General features: G+C 44.5%; 1 protein-coding gene across 19 annotated transcripts in view; it reads right to left on the bottom strand.

Annotated features, from left to right (window-relative positions):
• The window catches only part of INPP4A (inositol polyphosphate-4-phosphatase type I A), a 99,921-nt gene that overhangs the window by 58,912 nt on the left and 15,608 nt on the right, over nucleotides 1–25,401 (bottom strand). For 18 of the 19 annotated variants that reach the window (XM_017871874.1, XM_017871866.1, XM_017871876.1 and 15 more), the window contains exons 2-8: nucleotides 19,750–19,811; nucleotides 18,625–18,833; nucleotides 18,044–18,088; nucleotides 5,360–5,478; nucleotides 2,986–3,102; nucleotides 2,625–2,704; nucleotides 825–936 (exon numbers count right to left, since the gene is read on the bottom strand). In XM_017871874.1, coding sequence (XP_017727363.1) covers nucleotides 825–936; nucleotides 2,625–2,704; nucleotides 2,986–3,102; nucleotides 5,360–5,478; nucleotides 18,044–18,088; nucleotides 18,625–18,730 — 579 coding nt within the window. In that variant the 5' untranslated portion in view covers nucleotides 18,731–18,833; nucleotides 19,750–19,811. Of the gene's footprint in view, nucleotides 1–824; nucleotides 937–2,624; nucleotides 2,705–2,985; nucleotides 3,103–5,359; nucleotides 5,479–17,142; nucleotides 17,953–18,043; nucleotides 18,089–18,624; nucleotides 18,834–19,749; nucleotides 19,812–25,401 lie in introns of those variants that run through there. The other variant, XM_017871879.1, reaches the window with a different exon arrangement.

The following is a 25,401-nucleotide window of genomic DNA, read 5'->3' as shown; positions in this document are numbered from 1 at the left end:
AACTCTTAAGATGAATATCCACCATGACCTCTACAATAAACATGCTGCTCAAGCCACAAAGTAATTCACCTCCCAGTGTGTTGAACCACTTCATGCACACACAGTTCTCTAGGCATGCGTGGTTTCTCAGTCACTTCACCTTGTGTTTCAGTGTTCTGATGTATAAAACGAAAGGAAGAGAATAGATGATGCCAAGGGATATTTCCAGAACTAACATTCTGGGCTTATTTTGGGTGAAATGAGACATCTCTGTATTGTACAACAATGACTACTTACCAGTGTCGGGGCTCTGAAATTAGAATTTTTGAGTGTCTGTGTGAGAGACTGTGCATGAGAGTGGGTGCAGGAGGGTGTAGCTGGAGAGGGGGAGGAGGATCAGGGAAGAGTGGAGGATATGAAAAGGTGAAGGTATGCACCAGGAGACTGCAGGGCATGCATGTGTCTGGGAGAGGAAGATATTAACAAAACAGGACAGATGGCCTGGGTCCTAAATGCCTCTTCGCTTGCCCTCCACACCCCCTAAGTTGCCCCCTGACTGCAGTTCTTCCAGTAGGGCTCTTTCCCGCTTATTCCTGCCCTCCAGAAGTGGCTAGTATAGCGCCCAGAACAGAGGCAGGCTCCAGGGCAGCAGGGCTTTACAGGCGGGAGCCCTGTTTCCTGCTTCAAGGTGTGCCTAAGGAGGACCAGAGTGTCCACAGGGAGCAGCATCAAGCAGCAGGTCCTGCCCGTTGCTGAGCACAAGGGCTAGGTCCACGAGAGCCGCATTTTTACTGATTAATTCCCTTGCTCTTTCTAAAGGAGAGGAGGAAAGTGGTGTAACTCACCCTCCCATTGACAGTGTCCACAGACCGGGTCACGGGGGGCCGTTGGTCTGACTTCTCCTCCATCTGCCAGCCAATCACGGTGATGTTACCCACACGGTCACTCTCTGCAGACCTGTGATGTACAACATGCTTTAATGAGTGGTGCTGCAGCTGTGCTTCTTTTCCGCTGAAATGCAAAGCCCTAGCCATACTGGGTCATCAGGGTCCTGGGGGCAGCAGGGCCGAGCTGACTGACCAGTCAGTCAGCATTCACTGTGTGCACAGGGCTCCTCCCCAGCGAGACAGATGAGGAAACCATGGGGCACAGTGGAGGGCTGTGTCTGAGCGGACAATGCACCACAGGGAAGTGTGGACGTGCAGGTGAAGTCAGAGGGGGCCTCCTTGAGGAGGAGCCAATGCTGTTCCTGAGCTGCTGCCAGTGCCTGGGCTCAGCCCTGCCCAGAGGGTGAGGGGGACACGTGTCAGAGTGAGGACTAAGGAACACCTTGTTCTGGCCCTGGGCCCTTTTCTGTTCCTTCCCACTCCACCCTCAGGTTTATATTAGCCCAAGGCCTAAGCCTGGACTCCAACTAATGGAATCCAGCCAGGGCTTCTTGAAGCCCTTGAATCCTGAGATGACAGAGCGGATGCTACGCCAGCCTCAGTCAGCTTCGCCCTGACACGTTTTCCTTACACAATCCCTCTCATTTTATCCAGGAGGCTGATGGCGGCCTGGGCTCATCTGATCCATCCAGGGAGCCTGGGGACACCCTGGAACTTCAGGCTTTCTATTTACAAGGTCTCACTTAATCAGGTTCTAAATTTTTGTCTGGTCCCATCTACTGACCATTTCCTTTGTGATTTCCTCGCCCTGTCCTCATGCCTGTGAAGTCCTTTCCTGCTCTATCTGTTCAATCATCAGTCGCCTTTAGCTCCTTTAAAACGAATGGTGTCCATTTTGTACATTTAACTCTAACCCAACTAGAGTTAACTCTGACACATGATGTAACTAAATATTTTTCTCAAAGTCCTTTTCCTTACACGGTCCCTCTCATTTTACCTAAGATTTTTCCTTTTTCCTGAATGAAGTTCTCTAAACAAACTAAGGGCTGCTGCAGGGCTCTCATCCTGTCCACTGATTAGATAGTCAACGCCTACAATACTGTCTTTACTTTACTTACAGTAGCTTCAGAATGTCTCAACATTGCAGGGACTTAATTTTGTGTCAAATTTTCCTAGCTATTTTGGATTGTTTTCCCAGATCATAGTTCTCACAATTTTTACATTATTCTGAAAAAAGAACACCATGTCAGAGTTTTTGGTGGGAAGTGCCCCTAAAATGATTTGGAAGGATTGACATCCTGATATCTTTCATCTTTCCATCCTGGGACACGGTGGGGGTTTCTCTTTCATTCACTCATTCCTTCCACAAACATTTATTGGGCACCAGGCACTATTCTAAGTGTCTGGGAAACAGTAGTGAAGCAAAGCAGACAAAACTCCCTGCTGTCTGGGAGATGATATTCCACTGAGGAGGGGCTAAATAACAGAGAAACACACTCAGTATTATTAGATAGGTATCCAGGCTTTCCTTCAGGGCTCAGTACAGCTGTGCTCATATCTCCTATGGATGCTAAAAGTTTCCACTTCCTGATAGGCTAAGTAATTTGTTTTGCCTCAGTAGACAACACACTGTCCCCACACAGACCGCTTCTGGGAAGGGAAGGGTGCTCTCTCAGTATAGGAAGTGGGTCCTTTCCCCATCTGTCCCCGGACCTCATCATTCCAGATCCTTCCAAGGGAATAAAACTGAACACCAACCTTAGTGTTAAATGCAACCTATGATGCCTGTCCTGCAGCAGATCTTTGACAATGAACGTTCCAGAGCCCAGTAAATACATCTGAGGAAGAGAAGGAAGAGGCAGCATTGGTGTACTTGCTTTGCTTCTGATGCAATTACCATGGCCCCAGAGAGTCCAGCTGACTGCTTCCCACAGCACCTCTTACCCTTATGTCAGAAGCCCAATGTGAAAGCTTAATAATTTGCAAAGACAAATGCATTTAGACATGAGTTAACTTGTGAGCCAGTAGTGAAGTGAATCTGTGTTCACCTCTCATTCAAATGATTACGTAATTTTTTCAAAGGGAAGAAAATCCCACGAACTACAGCACATTACTTAACTGTTCCCTGAGATCTATCTTTGACATCATACACGGAGAGTTTGACTTGTGTCATCTGATTGATAAGAGAGTCTTGAAAGAAGGCAATACTGCTTAGAAATATAGGATTGTTGGTTCCCTAGAACAGAAAAGGAAATAATCAGAACACAGGGTTGGAATTTTAAAATGTAACTGCTTTTGAAATATATCAACATTTTCAGAATGAGAAACTAACATTCTCACTGTCTTGAATCAACACGAATGCTAAAGGCAGCTTAAATAAATACATCAAACAAACAAACAAACAAAACCCTCTGCTTTTAAAAGAGGAAAAGAAGTCTGACAGACCATGACAGATCCACATACAATAAATCAGCCCATTAAACAAGCTGTGCCTGAGGACTCATTTCATGGGTTTCACACTCAACGGGAGGAATTTCTAAAAACTGAAACAAGTTGGATGTCCACATGCATTCTTAGTTTTATAACTTAATGTGTAATGCGTATTTAGACCTACTACTTTGGGTTATTCCTTTAAGAGGTACAAACAAGCAGATGAAAGAGAGAAAATGAATGGCTTAAGTGGTTTATTATATATTTCTAGAAGCCTGTGTTTGGAATAATTAAAGCCTGACTTTTTAAAAGCTATCCTTTTTTTTTTTTTAGGATCAACTACTAGTTTTTAGATCATAGGTGACTATTTCCCAGCAGCTTAGCCATGTCCTCCAAAGCCCCATAGTACCATACTCTCTCAGGTACCAGGTAATTATCACAGCCACCGTTCCCTGGGCCTCTGGCTCCATTTTCTCTCTGCAGATCCAGATCCAGGCAGTCAAGCTGACTGGACAACTCCACCTGGGTGGGCTGCTAGGGCCTCGACCAACTCATCTCTCCCTCTACCCGCCCTTGGCTAAGGCCACCTCTGACTTGTTTTCCAAGCAGTTTACAAGCCCAGGCATGCACTTTGGTGCCTTCTTCTCTGTTGTTCTCAACCAGCCAGTGATCATGAACTCCCCTTGCAAGGTCCACCTCCAAAGTCTCTGTCACACACTCCTTTCTTTCTACTCCCTCCCACTCTCACTCCTCCAAATGACTGTCCCATACAAGTTAGGACATCTGGTCAGGTGACTCCCCTGCCCAGAAGCCTACACTGGCTCACTACCATGTGCTGATAAACACCATGGCCTTCAAAGCTTTTGTTCCTTGCTCTCCTACGTGCGCCTTTCACACACCGACCAGGATACAGTTAGACCCCAAACCCGCGTGATCCTTCCCTGTGGTCACACATTTGCATAACCACAACAGAACTTTGGCGGGCTCTTCACGTGGAGTCCCCCGACTGGCTACCTGGGTATCACTTGGGAGCTTGCGAGAAATGCACTTGGGAGAAATGCACTTGGGAGCTTGCAAGAAATGCTTGCGAGAAACGCAGACATACTGAAGCAAAATTTCACGAAGCCCCACCCTAGGAAACCTGTTGGGACCCTCAGAGTCAGACAGGATCCCAGCCTCCTGGTGCTCTCCTCACCTTCCTACTCCAATACTTCCCATACTCGCTGTGCACAGGGGCAGCCATATTCATTTCTGCCTCCCCATCCACCAGCTGGTCAGTTCCTCGGGGCAGGGACTGTGCCCTGGTGGGCTCTGTATCATCCACAGTGCCTGGCACTATGCTTAGATGTGTAGGTAGCACTTGACAAATGCTTAGAAAGCAGAATGGTTGACGTGAACTTGGAAATAAGTTCCTAAGAGACTGAAAGGATGGGCAAGCCTCCCAAATGCACAACTGGTGAAGAAGAAGAAATGCAGTTTAAGTTTGATAATTCTTCACTTTACAACAGATCTCATGCCACCAACTCCTACACTTAGCGTTACGTAATGTGCTCGATGATCTAAAAGGATTTTACAAAATTCCCTCCATAAATGTTTATCATGTAACTTAGTGGAAAACATAAACATGTGACACCAAACTCAAAAGGCTGTAAAAACAAAAACCAACAAAAATAGGGATATGTCTGGACAAGAGAGTGGTTAATAGTTAATACTCTTCTAAGCTTTGATTAACGAGCACAACTCTTCCAAAGTAACAGCCAACTGGAGGTGACAAGAAGGAATTAGGTCTTACCTCTTACAAGGCAATGAAGCTTACAGGATCATTGTTCAAAAACAAGCTGCCAATAGTTAATCAATAACTGTAAAGGATATGGCAATATAAATGCTACCCAGATGAGTAAATGTGATGAAAAATATCTATGTACTGAAAACCCACGGGAAAATAGCAACAACTCATGTAAATACGGCTTCAGCTACAGATGCACGAGTAACTGAACATCAGGACAAGAGACACCACTAGAGAATGTCCCACAGCGCCTTAGGGAGGGACCACCAGCACCCACCTCAATGATCTCCGTCTGTGCATGCTTCGTCCAGAATGCCTGAGGAGGGGTGGTGACACTCACTGCAACAAAACTATTTGGCTTTCGATCTAGCGATGGAGTATGCAGCTCACTGCAAGCTACAGAATCAAGATGGGAAAGAAATGAATCCTTTAAAACCAGACTCTCATTAGTTCTCTGTTCCAAATACACTCAAAGAAAGCACAAAGAGTAAACGACATTCAAAGAGATGAGACGATCACATCGTCAGTTGTCACAGGGAGGTGATTTTTTAAATTTGAAACAATCTGTTTACACGCCCCCTCCCCAGCACCCTCCAAAACAGCAATGCCGTAACTTCAGTGAAAGGCTACCCGTGCTTGCATCCTGTGACTGCTGTGGCTGACTCTGAGCATATGGTGTCTTGGCAGGTGGATGGATGGATGCTGGAAGAAAATTAGAATTCTATGGCAAAGTAAACAAAGCTCTTCTTTTTTTTTTTTTAGGTGAGCCACTGTTCATTTACAGTCAATGATAAACCACATATATGACAGTGGTCTCACAGATTATAATGGAGCTGAAAAATTGCTATTGCCTAGTGATGTCACAGCCATCCTAACATCCCAGTACAAACACATTCCCTTTTCTATGTTTAGATACACAACTGCTTATAATATTTAGTACAGTAACATGCTGTCCAGGTTGGTAGCCTAGGAGTAACAGGCTATACCATGGACGTAGTAACAGGCTAGGAGTGACAGGCTATACCAGGGACGTAGTAACAGGCTAGGAGTGACAGGCTATACCATGGACATAGTCTATCAGGCTAGGAGTGACAGCCTATACCTAGGAGCCTAGGAAGCTGCACCATCTGGGATCCTGTTAGTACACTCTGTCATGTTCATACAAGGATAACATCACCTAATGACACATTTGACAGAATGTATCCTCACCATTAAGTGATACATGACTATACTTAACGCCACCGAACTGTATACTTAAAAATGGTTAAAATAATACATTTTGTGTACATTTTATTGCAATTTTAAAATAAAATAGAAAAAACGTATGAACTCCTATTTAAAAATATAGTATTGTGTCCACAACAGGTGAGACAAATGCACAGAAAATTCAGGGAGAGGAGGAGTGATGGGATGAAGGAAGACACTAATAAAAATGAAAGAAAGAACAGGGAGAAAAAAGGAGAGATTAAAAGAGAGAAAAATACAAAGAGGGAAGGAAGAGATATGACTCTGGAAGGGTGGGGGAGAGCAATAGCTCGGCATGTTTTGAGGAGAGTTTAGTTGGGAAGATATCTTTGTTCACGTGGAGTAAGTTACTGGCTATCTCCATCCTTTGAAAGGACCTGTGGTGATCTAACTAACCACTGTTCACAGCTCCATCTACTCTTCTGGGTTCTAATTACACTTTTTCTGACATTGAGATTGCCATACCAGCTCTCTCTTTTGTTAGCACACACATTTGTGTGTGTGTGTGCATGTTTTTCTATAGTTGCTATTCATGCAGCTATAACCCAGATGTTGACCCCAAATCTCATGTCTTGGAATTTTCAGTGCTTTCTCTATTGGTGAACGCCCATCTGGAATCATCGGCCTTCTTCTGAGGAACATCTCTTAGCATTGTTTATTCTGTAAGTGTGGTGTTGGCATGCTTTCAGCTTTCAAGGTTTAAAAAATGTCTTTATTCCACCTTACTTCCTGAAGGAAATATTCTCTAAGCAGTTATTTTCTCTAAGCCCTTTAAATATATTGTCTCTAGGCCTCTGTGTTTTCTGTTATGAAGTCAGCTGTCGGTCTAGTTGTTGCCACTTTAAGATTGTGTTTTGTGGCAGTTTTTATAATTTTCCCACTGACTGTGGCTTTCAGTAGTTTCATTATGATGTGCCGAGGTACGTTTGTTTGTATTTATTCGGTGAATTGTTGCATTTGATGTGCCGAGGTACGTCTGTATTTATTTGGTGAAACTGTTGTATTCGTTTGGGAGAAATGCTCACCTATAAATATTGCTTCGGACCCTTTTCTGTGTTCTTAAAGATACAGAATAAATGTAATGTTAGACCTCTCACTATGCTGTTTTTGCTCTCCTCTGAGCTTTTTTTCCATTATTTTTATGGCTCTGGCTTCATTTTGTAAATTTTCTTCTTGAAATTTTTCTTTGAATTCTAGAATACGTATGTGGTTCTTTTCATGGTTTCTAGTTCTCTGAAAATGTTCAACAATGTCTTTTTTCTTCTTTACCATAGTGTTATGACTGAATGTTTGTGCCCCCCTAAAGTTTAAGTAGGTCTGTCCTCTGACACAAACATCAAAACTTATGTGTTGAAATCTTATATCCCAATGCGATGGTATTAGGGGTGGGGCCTTTCAGAGGTGATTAGGTCACGAGGGTAGAGTCTTCATGAACGGAATTAGTGCCTTTAAAAGAAGAGGCACAAGAGCTTGCCCCTCTGCTCTGCTCTCTGCCGCGTGAGAACACAGCAAGACTACGTCCATCTGCAAACCAGGAAGCTGGCCCTCATCAGACAACAGATATCCTAGCATCTTAATCTTGCACTTCTCAGGTTCCAGAACCCTGAGCAATAAATTCCTATTTTTTAAGCCACCCAGTCTACCATATTCCGTTATAGCAGCCCCTATTAACTAAGACATATAGTCAATAACGGTTATTTCAGTGTTTGTCTCTTAACTCTAATATATACGGCCCCTTTGGGTCTATTTCTATGCTTATTCTTTCTGTTCATATTTCTTATTTCCTCATGTTTCTGAGAAATCATGATTTTATGCTGAATACTATATTTTAAGAATTGCTTGTAGAAGTTATTTTATCTTGCTGTCTTTCTCCAGACAAGATTTGTAACTACTTCTGCAAGGTTCTAGGGCGCACTAGCACTCTAAAATGTTTTCATTTACTTTCAGTAACATAATAAACCTGTAGTCCCTATGAACACCTGCTTCTGGTTCCCCTTACTCTAGAGGTTTAGATTTAGCCTTTTGGTTTCTAGATCAAAGTGAGAGGGGTTTCGTCAAGTATCCTTCCCCTAACGGACCCTAGAAAGCAATCCCTGTCACTTCTGCACTGAGACACTGTCTAAAGCACTGCGCAGCCTCTGCACCTCTTGGCCTTCCTCTTGGGAACCACTGTAAGCCCTCAAAGGAATAAGTGGGCCTCAGCTCTCAGATTCTTTACTGTCCTATCGGTTCTCTGGTCGCATGGACCAGATAGTTCAGATTTTTTTTTCATTTTTTTCTAGTTGTCCTTAATGGTAGATTTGATTTTGTTTGTTATTTATCTAGAAAAGATTTTCATTCTCTTTAGAATTTGTTAGTCTCACAAGGAGATGCCTGGAAGTTGGAATATTTTGGGTTTTTTTTTTTTTTTTTTTTTGAGACGGAGTCTCGCTCTGTCACCCGGGCTGGAGTACACTGGCACGATCTCGGCTCACCGCAAGCTCCGCCTCCCGGGTTCACGCCATTCTCCTGCCTCAGCCTCCCAAGTAGCTGGGACTACAGGCGCCCGCCACCACGCCCAGCTAATTTTTTGTATTTTTAGTAGAGACAGGGTTTCACCGTGTTAGCCAGGATGGTCTCGATCTCCTGACCTCGTGATCCTCCTGCGTCGGCCTCCCACAGTGCTGGATTACAGGCGTGAGCCACCGCGCCCGGCTATTCTTGAGTCTTCTGAAGTCCATTCTTCCCTCTGGAAAGAATTCTTCTGTTGCTTCTGGCTTGCTGCTACTCCTCTTTCCGGCTCTCTGCTTCTAGGTCTCCTATCGATCAAACATTAGAACTCCCAAGTCTGTCATAACTCTTCATCAACAATCTCTTTTCTATTTTTTCCTTGAACTGTGAGATGGTTCCTTCATTTGCCTTCACAGATTTATAACAGTTTTCAGCAGTGTTGCTTTGATTTTTACTACGTTTCTTTTAAGATATGATTCACATATCATAAAGTTCACCCTCTTAAAGTATACAATTCTCTTGTTTTGTTTTGTTTCGTTTTGAGATGGAGTCTCGCTCTGTTGCCCAGGCTGGAGTGCAGTGGCTGGATCTCAGCTCACTGCAAGCTCTGCCTCCCAGGTTCACGCCATTCTCCTGCCTCAGCCTCCCGAGTAGCTGGGACTACAGGTGCCTGCCACCACGCCCGGCTAATTTTTTATATTTTAGTAGAGATGGGGTTTCACCATGTTAGCCAGGATGGTCTTGATCTCCTGACCTCGTGATCCACCCACCTTGGCCTCCCAAAGTGCTGGGATTACAGGCATGAGCTATGCGCCCGGCCCAATTCTGTGGTTTTTTAAGGCATTCAGAGTTGTGCAACCATCACCACAAATTCCTTAACATCTTAACATTCTCATCAATCCAAAAACAACAATAAACCAAACCCATTACCCCATTCACTGTTCCCCCATGAAACCACTAATCTACTTTCTATTTATATAGATTTGCCTATTCCAGACATTTCATATAAGTGAAATCATACAATAGGTGGCTTTTGTATCCGGCTTCTTCAATTAGAATATTATGAAGGTTTACCCATACTCTAGCAAATATCCGTACTTCATTCCTTTTCATTGATAAGTAACATTCAGTTGTATAAACATACCATATATTGCTTATTCATTTATGAAGGACATTTTTGATGAATCGAAAATTCTTGGTTGTCTTTTTCTTTCGGCAGTTTGAATACGTCATCCCACCACCTTCCTGACCTCCGTGGTTTCTGATGAGAAATTAGCTGTTACTCTTATTGATGATCCCTTATACACAACAGATCACTTCTTTCTTGCTGCTTTAAAGATGCTGTCTTCAGCTTTCAATGGTTTGAGTATGATGTATCAAGTGTGGATCTCTTTGAGTGTATCCTACATGGAGTTCATTGGGCTTCCTGGATATGTAGATTCATGTTTTCTATCAAATATGGGAAGTTTTGGGTCATTACTTATTGAAACATTTTTATCTTCCCCCTTCTCGATTTACTCTTCTTCTGGTACTCCTATTATACATATATCGGTGCACGTGATTGTGTCCCGCAGGTATCTGAGGCTCTGTTCATTTTTCTTCATTCTTTTTTCCTTTCTGTTCCTCAGACTGGATAATCTCAACTGACCTGTCTTCAGGTATGCTGATTCTTCTGCCTTCCCAAGTCTACAGTTGAGCTTCTCTTAATGAATTTTTCATTTCAGTTATTATAATTTTGAACTCCAGAATTTCTATTTAGATATCTTTATAGTTTCCATCTCTTCAAGTCTCTATTTGGTGAGACATTGTTCTCACACTTTCCTCAGTTCTTTGGACATAGTCTCCTTCAGTTATCTCAACATACTTAAAATAGCTGATTTACAAATCTTTGTCTACTAAGTTCAACATTTGTGCTTCCTAGGGATGGTTTCTACTGACTGTATGGGTTTTTTTCCCTCTGTGTATGAGCCATACTTTCTTATTTGCAATGTCTCATAACTTCTTGTCGGCAACTACACATTTTCAATAATACAATGTGGGATCTCTGGAATGAGATTCTCCCCCTTCCCCAGGCTTTGTTGTTGCTGCTTTTTTGTGTGGCTGTTTCTTCAGTGCCTTTTCTGATTGAATTCTGTAAAGTAATACTCTTTGTCATGTGTGGCCATTGAAGTGACTGCTTCATTAGGTTAGTAGTCAGATAACGGTTGGACAGATGTTTCTGTAAATACCAGAATCACAGACCTTTGCTGTAGCTTTAGCTAACAGTCCCTGTGTGTATACTGGGGTCATTTTCATCATTCAGGCAGTCAGTTTATAACTCTGTCTTAGACTTCATTTGCTGCTTGCAAAGAACCTCAGGGTCAATCTCAGGTAATTGCCTAGGGCCTTCTCAAGTCTCCTGAGTATGCACACAGCTCTGGACATGTGCACAGCCCTTCACTGGCCTTTGAGGTTCCCAGGAATATGAAAGAGCTTTTCAAATCTCCCTGTGAATATCTCATTCCCCAGCTTCCCCTTTTAAGGTTTTTTTGCTTAGCTTTTTGTTTGCTCCAACTGTTATCACTACCTCAGGCAGCTGCAATGTTAAAAAATGGACAGTGATTGTTTTGACAAACATTCTCAGGGAAAAGCTGTTCTCACTGATTCTGAGTTAAGCCAAATAAAGGCAGGTACAGGATGTGGGGTTTTCCAGGGAACTGCCAGACAGGACAAATAATGACAACTCTCTAAGAAAGGGGCTTTTTGTAGGATCTCCAACCCCATTCTGTCCCCTTCAGTAACCTTTAGACTATTGATTTTCACTATAACATCAGAGATGCTGGCTTTCAAGGCTACCTGGAGCTAGGGAGAGGACGATAACAGGGCAAGTTAAAACATCATAAAGCTCTCTAACTAAGAAGCCATTTGATATGATTTGGATGTTCTGTCCCCTCCAAATCTCATGTTGTAATGTAATCCCCAATATTGGAGGTGGGGCCTGGTGGAAGGTGTTTGGATCATGGGGGACAAATCCCTCATGAATGGCTTAGTGCCATCCCCTTGGTGATGAGTGAGTTTTAGCTCTGAGTTTACGCGAGACGTGGTTGTTTAAAAGTGTGTGGCACCTCCTCCCTCTCTCACCATGTAAGATGCTGGCTCTTGCTTTTCCTTCTGCTGTAAATAAAAGGTCCCTGAGGGCTCACCAGAAGCTGAGAAGACACTGGTGCCATGCTTGAACAGCCTGCAGAACCATAAGCCTCATAAGAGAAAAGAAACCTCTTTTCTTTATAAATGACTCAGCCTCAGGTATTTCTTTATAGCACTGCAAGAACAGACTAATACACCATTTTTCTTAAATAAATGCTCCCCAGAGTACTGCAGGCCTCTGTTAATTTTCAGAGTTCTGAAACAATTGATTTTGACCATTTTTGTACACTCATTGCCTTTATAGAAGAGAAGATTTTTGGAAGTCTTCACTCTGCCATATCTGCCCTCATCATTCTTTTTTTATTTTTTAAATGTCAACTAGTGGTTTAAAATTAGTAAATTGATTTTTATTTCCAAAAATTAATTTTCATTCTCTGTAATATCTTCTCATATATCTTCATGAACCTTCAGTATTTATTGGATACAATAAAATACAAAGAGATTAGGTTTTTCTGATCAATGAGTTCTGACAATCATAAACACCCATGTAAGCACCATCAAAACAAGATAGCACAACTTTTTCATCAGACTAGAAAGTTCCCTCTTGTACAAATCTCCTAGTTTTGCAATCATTTTCTGATTTCCATCACTATTCTTTTGTCTGTTCTTGAATTTCATACAAATGGAATGTTTTCGAGACTCATCTATGTTGTTACATGTATTGATAATTCATTCTTTTTTTTAAAAAAGAGTCATATTCCATTGTACAATTTATTCATTCTACTGTTAATAGACATTTGGGTTGTTTTCAGCTTTGAACTATTAAATAAAGGTGACATAAATGTTGTTGTTCATGTCTTTTTGTGAACACTTTTTCATTTCTTCTGCATAATTACAAACGACTGAAATCTATTTAACTTTATGAGAAACTAACAGTTTTCCAATGTGTTTGTATCATTTGCCACTCCCACCAGCAATATACAAAAGTTCCAGTTGGGTGGAGTTAGTGTTTTTGATGTTGTTGTTAATTTTACCCATTCTAATGGGCGTGTTTTAATTTACGGTTACATGATGACTAACAATGTTAAGCATCATTTTATTGTTTATTGTTCATTTGTATAACTTACTTTGTCTAGCGTCTGCTCAAGTCTTTTGCTCATTTTAAAAATTGGGTTGTTTGCTTTTTTACTATTTATTTGTCCTTTGTGAAGTGTATGTGTTGTGAATATTTTTTTCCAGTCTGTGGTACATCTATTCATTTTCTTAGTGATGTCTCTTATGGATAGCAATTTCTTATTTTGATGAAATTCAATGTATCCTTTTTAAATTTTAGGGAGTGGTAGGCAGAGAAGCCCCTCCCTGACAAAAAGTATCTATGTCCTAATCCTCAGAAACTACAAATCGATGACATTACATGGCAAAAGAGACTTTACAGATGTGATGACGGGATCTTCAGATGGATCATGTGGATGGGCTCAATCTATCACAGAGGCCCTTAAAAGTAGAAGAGGAAGGCCTTAGGGTGAATCATAAAGATGTAACAATGGAAGAAGAGGCAGGAGAGATTCAAAGCATGGAGGGCCACTAGACCTGCCACTGCCAGCTTTGAAGATGGAGGAAGAGGGCTACAAGCCCACAAGAGGAATGTGAGTGGCCTCTATGAGCTGGGAGTGGGCCTTAACTGATAGCTAGCCAAAAACTGGGGTCCTAAAATTTAAAACCACTAGCAGCTGAATTCTGCCAACAACGTAAATGAGCAAGGAAATAGATAGGAAACAGGCCCTGAGGCCTTCTAAATAAATCCAGCCCTGCTAACACTGATTTTGGTGGTGTGAGACTCGACGCAAAGACCCAGTGAGTACACTGGATTTCTAATCTAAGGGAACTGTAAGATAACATATTTGTATCGCTTTAACATGCTAAATTTGTGGTAATTTGTTATGGTAGCAGTAGCAAACTAAAACAAAGTACTTTTTGTGCTCCGTCCAAATCTATGCCTACCCTGAGTTTCAAAGTTCTCCGATTTTTCTTCTAGAGGCTTCAAGGTTTTACTACTATTTTAAGTTCTCTCTTGTGTCTTCCATTGTGTCTGCCTCAACAGGAATCCCCTAATTTGACTGATCTACCTGTCTCTCCTTTAAGTTACAAAGTACCCTTAAGTGACCTGTGGCCTCTCTCTACTTGCCCTTTTATCAGGTGTGAGTTTTCTTGACACCTATGAGAGGTAGGAATATTCAGGTCTTTCAGGCAGTAATGATGGCAGACGGACTAAGGTACAGCAGGTGGCCAAAGGCTGGGAAGACTGAGATTACTTTAAGGGCTGATGGTCCCATGGCCACCTTCAGAACATGCCTTCCTACAAGGGACATTCTCTCCTGGCCTCCTCCCGCAACCCAGCTCATCTAAATTTCATCCAGGGTTTGATTCCTGGCTCAAGTTCCATAGCTTCCATTAAGTTTTCTCTGAGCAGCCTGCAAGCCCACTTAACGTCACTCATTGGGCATATTTCCATAGAAACCACACGCCTCTGATATGTAAGCCTTGTCTCTCCAACCTGATCATCTGTAATCCCAGCTGAATAAATGCTAAATAAATGCTGTTGGGGTAAACTGCACACATTTGATTCAACAACGCTATATTCAAGAGTATACCCTAAGGAAATAATCAGCAAAATGTATGAAAGATCTATGTATAAATACATTCACTGTGATGGTGTTTATAATGGCAAATTGGGAAGAACCTGAAAGTCCAACAGTAGGAGGCTGGCTAAAATAAGTATGGCACAGTTCTATTAGAGACTCTATGAAGGCATTTAAAATGATGAAGCAGATCCCATACATATTTAAAAAGATGTTTTGCTACACGAAAAAAGAATGTCAAGAGCACTATGATGACATGTTTGGAAATAATTCCATCACTTCCACAACCAAAAATCATGAAAAATCTCCATATAGCACTCTGTGAGGGTCAAACATATATACTTGGAAGGATATATACCAAAGTGACAACTGACCACCTCGCTGCAATAAAGTTTTCTTTTTCTTCAACATTTTCTGTATTGAAGGTTTTACAATGAACATACATTTTTAAAATTTAAAATTTGTATTTTAAAAGTCAACACATTTGTCCATTCAATAATTCAGCTCCTGCTCCTCCTTTTTTTTTGAGACGGAGTCTCACTCTGTCACCCAGGCTGGAGTGCAGTGGCGCCATCTCAGCTCACTGCAAGCTCCGCCTCCCGGGTTGACGTCATTCTCCCGCCTCAGCCTCCCGAGTAGCTGGGACTAAGGCGCCCGCCACCACACCTGGCTAATTTTTTTGTATTTTTAGTAGAGACGGGGTTTCACCGTGTTAGCCAGGATGGTCTCGATCTCCTGACCTCGTAATCCGCCCGCCTTGGCCTCCCACAGTGCTGGGATTACAGGGGTTAGCCACCGCGCCCGGCTCGTCCCTTTTTAAAAAACGGGGGTAAAATTCACTTTACATAAAACTCATCCTTACTTTTTAAAGCAGTTTCTTCCTCCATGTGCCCAATTAACATGACTATATTACTGTTTTCCGTTCACCAGATTCAGAAATGTCCTGATTTCTTTTATAGGGGATGAGGATTTTTAACTCAATTATACCAACTGTCATCCTCTCTCCATATGCAATCATTTTAGCTTAATTTTTGTTAAATCCACATTGTCATGATGAAAGTTAAGCACATATTACTCATTAAAAACCATGTGGGATTCCTTCCACTTCTCTCTTGTGATGACCCTGTTTCCTGGACCCCATGACTTCTTTGCTCAGTGTGGTCCCTCTTTAGGATGGGAACACATCCTCCACTAGCTTCCCGGAGAAAAGAATGCAGGGGAAGTAAATGTTTGCTGTACAACTCTGTGCGGCTGAAACAAGTTTCTTCCTACCCTCACATTTGACTGACAGTCTGGCTGGGCAGAGAATTCGGGGTTGAAAATATAATTAAAGGTGGTGTCTCACTGTCTTCCAGTTTCCAGTGTCACTGAGACATTCCATGCCAGTTTTATTCCTGATCCTTGGGTATGATCTGTTTTATTTTCTTCCTGGAACTTTTTAGGATCTTCATTTTATTCCCTGTGATCTGAAATTTCACCACAGTATATCTTGCTATGGGTCTCTTTCATTGTTGCGCTGGGCCTTGGTAGACATTTTTAACCTATAGACACATTCTTCAGTTCTTAGAGATTTCCTCTTTCTTTTGCATTTCCTCCCTTACATTCTCTTCTGTTTTTTCTTCTAAATATTGGACCTTCTGGATTTACTCTCAAAATTTCCATTTCTATTTCTTACCCATTTTCTATTTTCTTTCTAAAATCTTACTTTCTGGAAGAATTCCTTGACCAACTTCCAAACTTTACAGAATTTTTAAATTTTGTCTATCATATTTTAAATATCTACGATTGTTCTTGTTCCTCAATTGTTCTTTTTATCTTTGTAGTGTCCTGGTTTTGTTTTATAGATATACTATCTTTTGAGTATATAAATTATAATTCTTGTTTGTTGTTTTTTTTTTTTTTTTTTTGAGACAGAGTCTCACTCTGTTGCCCAGGCTGGAGTGCAATGGTGTAATCTCCACTCACTGCAACTTCCACCTCCTGGCTTCAAGCTATTCCCCTGCCTAAGCCTCCTGAGTAGCTGGGATTACAGGCACCTGCCATCATGCCTGGCTAATTTTTGTATTTTTGTAGACACAGGGTTTCACCATATTGGCCAGGCTGGTCTTGAACTCCTAACCTCAGGTGATCCGCCCACCTTGGCCTCCCAAACTGCTGGGATTACAGGAGTGAGCCACCACACCTGGCCAATATAAATTATAATTTCTTTGAAACTTTCTGCAATGTCTCAGTTTCTTCCAAATTCTATTTTTTGTTTCTTTTCCATTATTATTTTTTAGAGACAGGGTATCCCTCTGTGGCCCCATCATAACTCACTGCAGTCTCAAACTCCTAGGCTCAAGGGCTCCTTCCACCTCAGCCTCCTCAGTAGCTGGGAATACAGGTGTGTGCTACCACAGCCAGGTAAGTTTTTTTTTTTTTTCCTCTTTAGAAACAGGGTCTTGCTATGTTGCCCAGGCTGATCTCAAACTCCTGGCCTCAAGCAATCCTCCCGGCTTAGACTCTCAAAGTGCTAGGATTACAGATGTGAGCTACTGTACCCGGCCAGTAGTGTACTTACCCTTTTATGGGTTTTGCAATTTGTCCAAGTCTTTTGGGCCTGGGGGGTGCTTAACCACCTTGATCTTCTTTGTCTCTCAAACAAGCAGTAGAATCCTCATGTAGCACAGGAGGAAACTGTTCCAGCAAGGTCAAGTGGCATGCTCAAGGCCATGTGGTTAGCCTGGCATGGTCAGGGCTGGAAGCCAGGTCATCTGACTCCCCAGGAGGTGCCTCTTTTATGTCACACCACCTCTTGGACATTGGTGCCAGGCCACCAACTAATGTTGACCAAGGAATGGGAAAAGGGGAGAGGAGTGCTGGGTAGCACTGGGCTCTGATGGAGAGGCATCTCAGGCCTCTGGGTAAGCACAGTGATGCCACGTATCGCTGACCCCAGACTCAGCACATTCTGATCCACTTTTTAATATATTCTTATCTGACCCTGAGAAAGAGAGCACACAGGTGCCAATGTTGCCTTTTATACAACAGGGAACTGAGGGCTAGAGAGCGAAACTCAGCCAACACAAGGCCTTGCAGCCGGGGGCAACAAAGCTGAACTCTACGCCCGGTTTTTCCAACCCCTCCTTCCCTTTCTCCCATTGGGGTGGGGGTGGGGAGGGCTCTGCTGGCAGCTCTAGGTGGGCTCACCTCCCTGTCCCCAGCCACCTGTGGAGAGCATACCCCCATGGGAGTGGGCCCCATGCTGAGCAGCCAGGAGCCTGTGGGCAGGGAGCTTCCGAGGTGCCTTCCCATCCACAGAAGTTCACAGCTGTGAGGGCCCCGTCTTCTCAGAAACACTGCAGCAGTGGTGGCGGCAGCAGCAAGCTCTCTGAGACAAGCCCATGCACTGGTGGTAGTGTTTTTGTTTTCATTTTTAAGTAAAATATTTTTTAAGACAAAAAATAATGAAAGATACCTACCTAAGCTAAATTCTAAAATGGGCTCATCTGGGTCCTGTATATTTCCTGAATAGAAAAGAAACGACAGAAAATCACCCTTAATAAACTTTTCCCTGTTTTCAGATTAAAAGGACAAATAACCCTCTACTTTCCCCAACAACAACAATAACAACAAAACTGCCATGCCAGACAATTTCTTTATTTTAAAAATACTGTGTTTTTGAGATTGCTAAGAAGTCCCTGACCCCACAGCCAAACCCCTGCTTCTCCTCGGATCTGCACATCCACAACAGGGAGGGCTTTTCCCACGGCCTGGGCATGGGCCAGCCAGACACTTGGACATTCCCACACTACCCTGCTGGTGCCCCCTCACCACAATGGAAAACTAATGTAGTCAGGCTCCAGCAGAAGCGGTTCACAGGAAGAGGGCTGATGCCCCCCTTCCCTATTTCCTGGTTCAACCAAAAGGATGCCAACCAGGGTACCCTGTAGTCTAGGGTAGTCATGGGGACTCATCGGGTCCCTCCCAGCACTGCCACCGTGTGGAGCCCACGCGCTATGAGCTCATACCTGGAGCCTGGTGCAGGCCCTGTGAGGCTCACCTGCCAGAGAGAGGCCCAGCATGTCGGCCGCCACGTCGATGGTGGAAGCCCGCTGCACTGCACGGGCCCTGGCGCCATGGCGAGGGCTGTGCTCTCTTGCTGTCATGATGTCATTGGTGATAACGTGCTTCTTGATCCTGGATCAGACCACGCCTGATTACCCGGGAAGCCTTGGCACCGAGCCCTAGTCCGCTAAAGTGGCAGTAGCCCTGAGAAAAGGAGCACTGGTAAGAAATCATGGGGATGGTGACGACAGAAACCATGCTCTCATTTAGAAAGAACGTGACCTAACGCGGACAAGGTGCAGGGACAGGGTTCCCCAGCATGTGAGGAACCGGGGTGGACTGTCCGCTGCTCCCCGCCCCTTCTGGTCACTTCTTCCTCCCCACTCCCCAACACCGGGTGTCCATGGGATCCCTTGAGGATGTCCTGTCCTCTTCAATGGAGATATGCCACAGTGAATGATGGTTTTCATATAATCATAAAATACGGCTTTTGAGATTTTCTTGTTCTCTTTATTATGCTCTTCTGTTGGCAAGTCTCGTAGAACCTTTAAAAATTTAAATCAATTCAACGCAGCCTCTGTGAGAAGGGTAAGGGCTGCGGAAGAGTCTGCTGCCTGCGGGCTACATACAGGTGGCAGAACACTAGCGGGATGAAGCTCACAACCCTAACCTGCTGGCTTTCTTCCCGGAGCTGCATAAACTTCACGTGTCTGGGCCTCAGGCTTTTCTTCCCGCAAAGCACGTAATCTAGGCCTAAGCGAAGTGGAGGGTGCTGTGCTGTGGAAGGGGAGGGTTCTGGGTAAAACACTGCCACAGGCTGAGTCAGATGCTTCACATGGCTCCGAGCTCCAGAGCTCACACTCTGCTCTCAGAACTAGGTTAAGCAGCAAGAAGGGAGTTTCAGGTTTTTCCAACCCTATGTGCTACAACTCCTGCTGTCTCTAGAAAGAACCAACCTTTAGAAGTTAAGATAATTACACTGAGCAATAAGCCTGGTTTAAACACTGTCTCAGGGGTCTTCCTATTTCCAGAGACAGCCCTGTCTTCTCAAAGAGTGTCCACACCCTGTGCCTGAAGGACCTGGGCTCCTGTCCTTGGGTTAATTCACCAAACAACTTACTGGACATGTTTGCTCTCGGACCATGTGGCATTTCTTCATAGAGGCACGTCCAAATCCATCATCTAAAAATAAGAAAGCGAAAACTTAACAAGCTGCTCAAACATGAAGTTCCTGAGACTGCAATGCCTGGAAACATGGAGAGGCCAAGGGCTAATCTATGTTTGTTTGAGCTCCACGTTTGTTTGAGCTCCACACCCCAATCCAACCTTCTGGCTCAAAAATACAAGTTTTGCTCAAACCCAAAATAAATGAGAAAGAGAAAGCACATCTTCTTCTCCCCTGCAGGGCTGATCTGTTGGGGGAGTCTGGGCCTGTCCTAAAGAGCCAAGTGGGCAGCTGAGTGTGGTTTAGGGAGATGAGGAGATGAGAATCTGAGACGGTTTCCCCACTCACAAACTACAGGCCCTGGGAGAAGTAGCAGGGCCCTCTAAGGCCCTGCCCTTCGGGATGGATGGGCTGCACCCATCTCACGGGGCTGCAGTGAAAATCAAATGTGCATGAACAGGAGAGGGCTCTGCAAACTCCACTAGGCTCCCACAATGGTGCTGCTGCTGGGCCCCCAGACCCCACCCAGTCTCAGCACCACAGGGGCTGTTAGGCAGGCCTCAGGGCTCAGCTCATGAGCCATCCCTCTCAAAGCACCAGGGTCGGGGAATCAGATGACAGCAGGAGCAGAGTGCTTAGCCCAGGGCCGACTCCGTTTCTCTTGCAGGCTGTGCTCCTATCCCTCCCATTAGGGGTGCCCAGGGACCTTCAGCCTGGGCATCTCCGCAGACAGGGCAATGTCCTGGTGGGGGAGCCACAATAAAAATCGCCAAGGGGAAGATTCGCTGGTGAACGTCAAAGGCACACAAGTGAAGCAATACACAATGTGACTGGTAAACAGGAAAGTGCTTACCATACTAGTATCTGCTTTTTACAGTAATGCTTGTACACATTAACAAAAAACTCACCAAAATGCAAGTGGCAAAAGGTAGGAATTCATAAATGAGGAACACATGTGGTAAACATTTTGAAAAAGTGACCAAACTCATTAAGTAACACAATGCTAAATATGCTTTCCTTCACCTAAATTAGTCCTCCTAAAGAGTTTTGTTTGTTCTTTAATGAGAATACACATTGCTGGAGAACATGGGGGAAGCTGTCTAGGACTCTCCCACATTGTTAATCCATCTTAGAGTAATTCAAACATTCAGAAAGCCATCTGGCATTAATGATCAAAATGTGTAAATGATAACAAAACTCTTGCCAATAGTCTAGAACACAGAAAAGACTACTGGGTAAAAATGCTTATTGTAGCATTACTTATAATAATAAAGCAATCCAAATGTTCAGCTACGGGTAAGAAAAGAATGTTCTGGAACATCCATAAGACACACTATTATCTGGCTATCAAAATGATCACAATATAGCCAATAGACACATAAAAAGTTATTCAACCCCATTAGTCATCAGAGAAATGGAAACTGAAACCATGCACAAGCACTAGAACAGCAAAAATGACACAGACCAACAATACCAAGTGTTGATGAGGATGTGGAGTAACTGGAAGTGACACTCTACTGGTACAGCGTAAGTAGTCACCCATGCTGGAAAACTGGCCGTCTCTACTTAAGTTGAACATACACCTACCCTGTGACCTGGCATACAACTCAGAGGGGGAGCTGTGAACAGAAACGCACACCTATGCTCACTAAAAGCCTGTAGAGAAAGTTTGGAGCAGCAACGTTCACAGTAGTAAGATACTAGAGACAACCTAAATGTTCGTCAACAGAACAGATGAAACAATGGGATGAGTCTCAGAAACAACGTCAAGGGGAAAAGTTAAGACTGTTCTAGGCAAATCCATTCATATGAAGTTCAAGCACAGGCCAAACGAATCTGTGGCGTTTGGAGTATGGAGAGTGGTATCTTGAAGGGGCGGGTACTGACTGGGGAGGGTGAGAGGGCTTCTGGGGCTCTGGAAATGATCTGGGTGTGACTTACAGACTTTACTGTGTGAAATTCACTGAGCTCTACACAGGTGATTTTTATACCCCAATACAAAGTGTATACAAGACAGCATAGCAAAAAAAAAAAAAAAAAACACGTCAGTTCTGCATCATGTGTTTTTAAAGAAATAGCCCACCTTTGGTCTGTTTGCAGCCATTTAAAGAGATACTGTACAAAGGGGACAGCTAGCAGGAGGCTGCATCAAGACGACAGCCATGTTCGGGGTGTGATCATGGGGAACTGTCTTCCTCCTCTAACAGCCATCCTCTTGTGTCACTGAAGATTGCACCCCCTGCTGGCCAGAGGCAGGGCAGCACCCTAGGCATGATTTCAGCGACAAGAAAAGGCTCCTCGCTTCTGAACCTTTGCCCAGTGTGTCTCTAGCATTCCATTGCCTGCCTTGCCGCCCAGCTCAGCCTGTTAGTGAAGCTGTCCGTCACCCCCTTCAGTTGCGACACTGGAGACAGGCCACCTAACAGAGGGACACGCCTGTACCCCAACATCCTGCCAGCCCTGGGGAAGCTCCAAAACTCACCCCTTTCCACCTTTCCCCGCAGGGTCCCTGCCCACTCCACCTGCCTGCTCTGCCCTTAGGAGGGTGGTTTAAATCTTAGGTGTGGTGAGGTTTCTGGAGACAGAAATGCTTCATGGGGTACATCTACAGACTAATTTTACACTTGAGAGAGTTCACAGGTCACAGAAACTTTTAGGTCAAAAAGACCTTAGAAGCACTTCGTAATTATTTGGGGACATTTAATTAGAATCTGCAATTTAAGTTATCAAGGCCCAGAACGCAAAGCTAATTTGCTCAGCTGAACGTGATTTCTCTTCTTGGTCTCATTAATATAAGGTAATTCACCAAGGATTCTTCTATTCCCAAGGTCCTTGTTTTGCCTCCCAGCTCCATTTGAAGACCAAAGCTCATGAGGAGAAAAACTGCACTTAAGTAGAAGAGGAGACAGACTGTGTGGGAGCTGCCTAGGGGGTTGGAATTTTTTCTTGGTGTCAAGAGAAAAAAAGCAATAACCCAAGAAGTGAGCAGCTCCCATTCCTCACGCTGCGCAGTCACGTGACCCCTCCAACAAGAGGCAGCGGGCCATCAAATGGACAGCAAACCCTGAGGTTCTATTCCACTTCCCATGATGTCCATTCCAGCCATGGGGGGCAGGGAAAGGGGTGGTGGAGAGGGCACTGGCAGGACGGGAGGGGTGTTAGGATTCACACAGGACCAGTGAAGTGGCAAGGCCTTCAGCAGCAGTCCTGGGAAAGGTTTGCCAGAGGCCTAGAGGGAGGACTGCAGGCCCTCCGCCTCAGGAACCTCTCAGGCTCCCTTGACCTGGAGTTGAGGGGCGAGGATTAACACGTCAGAGCTCCACTTTTGCTTATTCATTGGGGTTCTTCTAAGAATAATTTTTAAAAGGAGTTGCACAGATGAGGTCACAGAGCTCAGACAGAGTGATTTTTTTTAAAGTCGCATGGAGATGAAGGATGAACTCTCGTCATCAACCTAAAGAAAAAGCCCAGGTGCAATGGGGGCCCCTCTCCCTGCCCTACCCACCGGACCCTGTCCTACCCCACCCCTGTCCTACCCACCACAGCCTACTGCTGTCACTGCAGCAGCAAATGGGCTGAGAAGCTTCACTGTGCCTCTACTCTCCAAACACAGGCAGCACGAGAGAAGGTAAAATGAAAGGCTGGCATGAAGCTGACCATGAGTCAGCAGCCCCTAAAAAAGAGGCTACTTTACAGGGGCAGAAAGAGGAAAGACTTACTCTCAGAAACCCCAAATCCAGGACAGCTAAAATCATAGACCAGTGAGGTGTCACACCATTCACTGGCACTGAAAGTTACTATTAATAATAACCTCAGAGAGACAAATATCACCTTCCTGCAGACACACAGGAAGGATACTGTAAAGGATGCGGACGAACCTCCAGCCGGAAGAGGTGCATAGGGCAAGGCATGTGGGAAGGGCGTGGAGCTGCCCTGCCTGCCCTGTGTGCCACTCCCCAGGAACCTCTGCATGCTCAGCTATCCAAAAGCTCCCAGAACTCAGTCCTTTGGAGTTTTGGGGTTTTGTACTTTTTTCTTCCCCCAGCTTTTAGAAACAGGGTCTTGCTCTGTCTCCTAGGCTGGAGTGCAATGATGTAAGGCTTACTGTAGCCTCGAACTCCTGGGCTCAAGCCATCCACCCATCTCAGCCTCCTGAGTAGCTGGGACTACACATGTGTGCCACCACATCTGGATAATAATTAAGTTTTTAAAATTACAGATGGGGTCTCACTATGTTGTCCAGGCTGGTCTCAAACTCCTGACCTCAAGCAATCATCCCACCTTGACCTCCCAAAGTGGTGGGATTACAGGTGTGAGCCCTAACACCTGGCCTCCTTTGGGGTCTTTAATGAAAGCTTCATTATAGACATAATTGACTAAATCACTGGCCATTGATCTACCGGCTCAACCTTCAGCCTCTCTCCCCTCCCCAGAGGTGGGAGGGGAGAAGACTGTAAATTCCAGCCCTCTCATCATGGGATTGGTTACCCTGGCAACCAGCCAAATCCTAGAGCAATCTAAGAGCCCCCAGCCACCAGTCATCTCACTAGCATACAAAGACACTCCTATCACTCCAGAGATTCTAAGAATACCTCAGGAAAAGAGGGAGGAAGACCAAATACAGATTTCACAATACCACCCCCACCCCAACTCCAGGTGGGGCTCAGGACACCCCGAACACATCCCCTGAGCCTCCCCCACTCCCAATGTTTCCTAGGCCAGCCTTGGACCTCACCACTCTGGACACTCTATGGTGTGAGATGGCTTTAATGTCAAGATGATGGGTTCACTGAAGTGGCTATACTAGAGCTGCTAATCCAGCCTAGAGAGAAAATGTGACCCAATCTCAACCACAGTGTCCCAGACCAGCCTCTGTTTCCACAGGTCCCCTAGAGCCAGATGGAAACTGAGTCTACCCCGGGCTCTACTCAGACCTTGTTTACACCTAACAGGGGTCCTGAGACCCTTGGGTACTTCAGGGCCACCAATTCTTGAAGCCCAGCAAATAAGAGAATGGGCATCTAGGAGGACTTTCTATGACATGGGCACAAACATGGGGGTGGGCACAGGGTAAGTAAAGTGCAGCCACTGATGACACAAACTGAATGGGCCAGAGCCAGAATGACTGCGGTGACAGGCGTGGGCAGCAGGGACAGGGCAAGGCCAACAGAGAGAACAGGAGTAGTAACTCCAGGATGGCCAAGCCCAAGGTGACCAGAAAACTGGAGGCTCCACTCCAAAGACGAGGCAGCACCAGCCTGTGTGTGGGCTTGGCACACCCACTGCCACAACAGCTCACATTCTGCTCCCAAGCATCCACTCAGGTCCGTCACCAGCCAAGGTACATGCTGCACACAGCAAGGACCAGGAAGGCCTGCTTCCAAGTATTCCACAGCAATAGCCAATGGCAACAGAAACTTCCTCTGATTTATATTTGAAGTGAGTGAGTGAGTGAGTGAATGAATGCCTCTACATAACAAATGAGAACGTTAAGTGCTATGAATCTACTTTTAATGCAAAGCAAATGATAAAATGGGTATGAGAAGAGGAGTGAGTGAACACGGAGTGAGAAGAACACACGAAAACTCATTCTTCCTTAAATATGGC

Source organism: Rhinopithecus bieti, unplaced genomic scaffold (assembly GCF_001698545.2).
Source record: "Rhinopithecus bieti isolate Rb0 unplaced genomic scaffold, ASM169854v2 scaffold_6935, whole genome shotgun sequence".
NCBI classification, from domain to species: Eukaryota; Metazoa; Chordata; class Mammalia; order Primates; family Cercopithecidae; genus Rhinopithecus; species Rhinopithecus bieti.
This window is presented reverse-complemented; position numbering and strand designations above follow the sequence as displayed.